We start from the raw sequence: 4,974 nt of genomic DNA, 5'->3' as shown, positions 1-4,974 counted from the left end.
CTTGGCACCTGGAGCCCTGGCCAGAGTGGTAGGGCCCACTTGATGGGACACACGAATTCTGCCTTGGCCTTTTCAGCAAGATCATCCCCAACCTTTTGTTTATTAGCTTCTGAATGACTTTAATGCAGGGCTTCTAAGCAGAGGTATATTGGAGTAAGGGCCTGGGGGTGCTTTGCCAGACCTCCTGGGAGGCCTTGGGCTTCTGAACACGAGGCCTTGGAATGGCCGACCCAACAAAATCTGGGGTGTGGTCAGGCTGTGGCTGAAGAAGCCACCAGAAAGGCACACAGCCCCCTGTCAGCTGTCACACCCGGCAGCTGGTCAACTATCATTGGGCTGATTTCCCACCTTGGCCACATGGACAGATGGTCAGTGCAGTCTGTGTGCTTCCCTCTATCCATCCCCGTGTTCCATCTGGGTATCTACCCTGGGTGTCCCTCAAACCCTTTGGGTTCAACACAACTTAAATGAAGCCAACTATCTTTCCTCAAAACAGGCCCTTCACTCTGTGGCCATGTTTCCAGGTTATCTGCCCGTCCACCTGCCCTGAGCCACAGGCTGCCAGGTGGTCCACCATCCATTGAGCTTGTACTGGATACCGAAGCACTTTACTTGCATCTCCTCGCTGGTCCCTACTGGAGAAGCTGATTCTGTTATTGTCCCACTGTAGAAATGAGGAAACAAGGTCAGAGAGTTCACTTGGGTGGCAGGCGCACAGACTCTGGAAGTGGAAGTAGGTTCCCTGCTGCCTCGGAAACAGCGGCCTCCGAGACCTTGTATGTTGGCTGGGAGAGCACCCTGGTGGCCAAATTGGGTACTGCAGTCTGGGGTAAATTGGCCTATCCTTTCTCCCAGCTTCTGACCTGGCTCCAACCCCTGGCTCACCATTCCCTGGCTCCCATGGTCCCCTACTAGGTCACCACAGAGACACTGAACACAAAACCCAGCCTATTGAGTCATACTCAGGCCTTGCCTCCAGCCTACGACTCAACCTTGCAACTTCCGTTTGCCTAGCTAAGCACTGGACCAACAAGGATGGTGTCTGCCTCTTCAAGTCATGGTACAGATGAACACAAAGCTGGCATGCATTTATACACAGGAGAGGGGTAGGGATGTGGGTTGCTCTGTCCCAGACTGTCCCACCTTCCCTCTCACTGGATCCAAGACCTGCTAGGAAGGGCCTGAGGCCATAAACTGGGGAGAGTGAACAAAACTCAGTTCTCCCCTGGGAAACTGAAACTGAAATTCTAACAATCCTCTGCCTGTCTGCAGGGGGGACTTCCTGGAACTTGCTATTGGTCAGAATGGCTCATATACTAATAAGAGGTTGGCCCTAGAAGGTTCCAGTGATCTCCCTTAACTCCAGTCCAAACTCTATCTAGGGGTAAATCTATATGGCACCACCTTTCCACCACTATCTCCCAGTGCCCACGGATGAAAGTTATAAGGGAGATGGAAGACAGGGGCAGAAATGCTGCCCTTTGTGGACAAAAATAGTTTTGTTCTTAATCGTAGTGAGTTTGTTTGGGCTTCTGATCACCTTCATGTTCAAGTACAAGGCCTGCTGTAATAGCGACCAGGTGGAGAGGAAGTATAACAATGTCACCCAGACCATGGCCGATGAGGAGTCCCTGAAGATCTGCAACCGCACTGTGGTAAGCCACCATAACTCCTTCAGATGACCTAGTGCGGGGGGGGGGGGGAAGGCCTAGAAACTTCCCCAGAAATCTGCCGAAGGGTCTGGGGGAGACAGAGGGAAGCCTGAAAACTGCTCCTGGGCCCCGACATCCAGGAATCTGAGTCTCCCCACCAGAGTTTGGGGATCTCTAAGCTTACTCCAAGGTGCTGGAAGGAGAGGCCTTAAAACCCAGGAGCACCCAAATCGGGAAGTCTGTACCCCCACTAGGGCTTGGGGAACCTCTAGACTCTTTCCAGGGCACTGGTGTGGGGGAACCTGAACTTCTCATGGGCATCAGTGTTGGAGAAGTGGAAATCCCTACTAGGAGTTGAATGGGGACCTCTCCAGGTCCTGAAGAAGAGGTGCTTGAAATTTCCACTGCATCCCAGAGAGACTGAAATATTCACCTGGAGGCTGGGCGCGGTGGCTCACGCCTGTAATCCCAGCACTTGGGAGGCTCAGGCTGGTGGATTGCCTGAGCTCACAGGTTTGAGACAAGTCTGAGCCAAAGCCAGACACCCCTCTCTAAAAATAGCCAGGCTTTGTGGTGGGTACCTGTAGTCCCAGCTACCTGGGAGACTGAGGCAAGACAATCACTTAAGGCCAAGAGTTTGAGTTTGCTGTGAGCTGTGACACCATAGCACTCTACCGAGGGCAACATGGTGAAACTCTGTCTTAAAAAAAAAAAAAAGAAATATAGCCGGGTGTTGTGGCGGGCGCCTGTAGTTCCAGCTGCTCGGGAGGCTGAGGCAAGAGAATCACGTAAGCCCAAGAGTTAGAGGTTGCTGTGAGCTGTGTGACGCCACGGCTCTCTACCCGAGGGCGGTACAGTGAGACTCTGTCTCTACAAAAAAAAAAAAAGAAATAGCAATATTTCCCTGCATCCTGATGTGGGGAACCTTGAAACTCTCACTGGACATCTAACTTGGGCAGGGAAGTCTTCCTGTGCTCTGTACTTCAGGAGCCCTCTAAATCTTCTTGGGCCATTGCCTGGAGGATCTGGAAGTTTCTCCTAGAGTTTGGGTATGGAGGGCCTTCACATTTCCATGGGGAGTCCTCAAAATTCCCATTTTGAAGACCACATGATTATTGGTGGACCTGGGAGGGTGCTTGGTTGTGGCCACTCTTTGAGGTCCCCAGAGCCTGGGGAGTGGTCCAGGTCCCAGGGCCAGAATCTCAGTTTCTGATCCTCTGCTATGTCCCAGGAAAACCTGAAGATGGTGAAAACTCAGTGCAAGGAGCTTGAGGGTAAGAAAGGAAGAAGGGAGGGGGCTGTGGAGTGATGGGTCAGGTATTGGAAGGGGAGGGAAGCAAGGATGCAGGGCTGTGGGGGTGGGGGTGGGGCTTTACCAGGGTGAGGCCCAAGCAGGGCCTTGGTCACATGCTGACATGCCCTGTTTCCATCCTGCTCCCAGGAGTGATCAATAGATTGAACTTGACGCTGCAGAACACTCAAGAAGAAGTGGACCAGCTGAAGTCAGAGATACTCTCCTACACCATACCCTTCCCACTCCCCAACCCTACGTCTCTACTTTAAGACCCAGGACCCCCTTTGCTCTGCAAAATCTCTATTGTTCCAGGGGGTAAAACTTTAGTTCCCACAAAGGGACACACAGCCAAGGGTGGCAGCTGCCCATTCCCCTCCCTAGTGACTAGGGTGGAGGGTGGGAGTGGGATGGACTTATGGTGAGACCAGCATGAGCCATGCACAGCGGCTGCCTCATTTGCCCCTATCTCTACCCCAGAAAAGAAAATGAACACTTAAGATCAATCAAGTCCAAGGACAACTACGAGCTAGACTCGGGCATCTCCATGGGACCGGGCCAGCTCCTGCTCCTGCTCCTGCTGCTGGTCCTCAGGGCTCTGCTGCTCTGAGGTCCCCAGGAAACTGGCCAGTGAGGACAGTGAGGCCCTGGGGGTTGGGACAGAAATGCTGGGGAGGGGTGGCAGGGAGTCAGGGAGTCAGGCACTCTGAGGTGGCTGGGCATAGAAGGAAGAGAGGTCTGGAGGAAAGAGAGGGAGCCCAGTGAGGAGGGAAGCAGGCACCACAGTGAGGTGAGGCTTGCACGGTGTGGGGCTTACACGCAGACGCAGCTTGTAATGGAGAGGGGCTTGAGAGAGACATTCTTCTTACCCTACCTTGTCTTAACGTAGGTGCATCCTGGATGATCCGGCTCGACTACGCTTTCTGCTTTGACGCCTTGGATCCAGCCAGCTCTGGGCGGGTCTTGGGGGCAGCATGGTTGGGGGGAGGTATGGGTGGCAGTGCGTGGAGAGTGGGGTGTCTCTGGAGCAGGCCTGAGGATGGGGAAGCAGCTGAGTTGTGGCTGCTTCCTAGAGCTCTTTCTTCTCCACTCGGGGGGTGTGGGCATGGAGGGGTGAGGGTGGGGTGGTATCTGCTGCTTGCTTGTGGGAACTGGGGTCTTTGAGCTCCAAAAAATAAACGCCCCTCTTGGGGAACACATCTTACTCTCAAGTCCCAGGGCTGTCATTGTATCACCCCCAGGCATATGGGACCTCCCCTGCAGATGCCTGGGGCATAGGTTGACACCTTCACCTAGCCCTCCCCACTCCAGAATGCTTTCAGGAGGTGCCCAGGGGGGTTGAGCAGGCACCACCCCGTTGCCTCCCTGGCCCTCTTCTCTGCTACAGTCCCTGCCAAGACTGCACTCTCATCAGTGCTCACTGTTTCCTGAGAGTTGTATTCTTACCTCCTCCTTGAGTTCACTGCACTTGGTAACCAGGACTGTAATGAGGGTAACCTTGTCCTGTTCCTCTGCTTCCTTCAGAAAGTTCTGGGTTTAAATCACATGGATTTAAACCAGGATCAGCGCACATAGGCGCGCGTGTGCACACACACACAGAAGCCAGACCTTTGTCAGAATGTTCCCCTCTCCTCCATCCCCCAAACGCTTATTCATCTTGCAGTATCCCAGTTTGGAAACACCTCCTCCAGAGAGAGACTCTTGACCCACCTTTGGGTCTTCTCAGGCCCCATTGTCATTTCCTCTTCAGTTAACTTCCTTCCTCCACATTCTCCTGAAATCCTAACTATTGTCTATGGAACTTCCTATTCATGTGACTGAGCTTCAAGTCCTACAGTCCCTGTCCCAGATAGTCAGTGGAATGTAAAAAGCCTCTCTTTCCATGGCTTCTGCTGTTCTCCTGGACGGGGAAGGATAACCCCAGATATCATCCCTGACACACCTACTCCCAGCCCATTTCTCTCCTCATTTCTCCTTACTCATCACACTCCACCTTCCCTGATTTTTTTTTTTTTTTCTGAGACAGTGGCG

General features: G+C 53.1%; 1 protein-coding gene across 6 annotated transcripts; it reads left to right on the top strand.

Moving 5' to 3' along the window:
- Positions 1-1,020: 1,020 nt before the first annotated feature.
- LOC128581905 (bone marrow stromal antigen 2-like) lies at positions 1,021-3,972 on the top strand. 6 transcript variants are annotated; one of them, XM_053585240.1, is made up of 6 exons: positions 1,021-1,060; positions 1,516-1,655; positions 2,884-2,926; positions 3,094-3,154; positions 3,424-3,573; positions 3,833-3,972. In XM_053585240.1, the coding sequence occupies exons 1-5, from the start codon at positions 1,036-1,038 to the stop codon at positions 3,551-3,553; spliced, it is 399 nt and encodes a 132-aa protein (XP_053441215.1). In that variant the 5' UTR covers positions 1,021-1,035; the 3' UTR covers positions 3,554-3,573; positions 3,833-3,972. The 6 variants fall into 6 exon arrangements, 5 of the variants coding, with proteins under 5 accessions (XP_053441215.1, XP_053441217.1, XP_053441216.1 ...); XM_053585242.1 differs by lacking the exon at positions 1,021-1,060 and adding an exon at positions 1,313-1,384; XR_008378943.1 differs by lacking the exon at positions 1,021-1,060 and having other exon boundaries at positions 1,327-1,655; positions 3,094-3,140; positions 3,424-3,582; positions 3,833-3,968.
- Positions 3,973-4,974: the final 1,002 nt, after the last annotated feature.

This window comes from Nycticebus coucang, chromosome 3, assembly GCF_027406575.1.
Source record: "Nycticebus coucang isolate mNycCou1 chromosome 3, mNycCou1.pri, whole genome shotgun sequence".
In the NCBI taxonomy this organism is placed as follows: Eukaryota; Metazoa; Chordata; class Mammalia; order Primates; family Lorisidae; genus Nycticebus; species Nycticebus coucang.
This window is presented reverse-complemented; position numbering and strand designations above follow the sequence as displayed.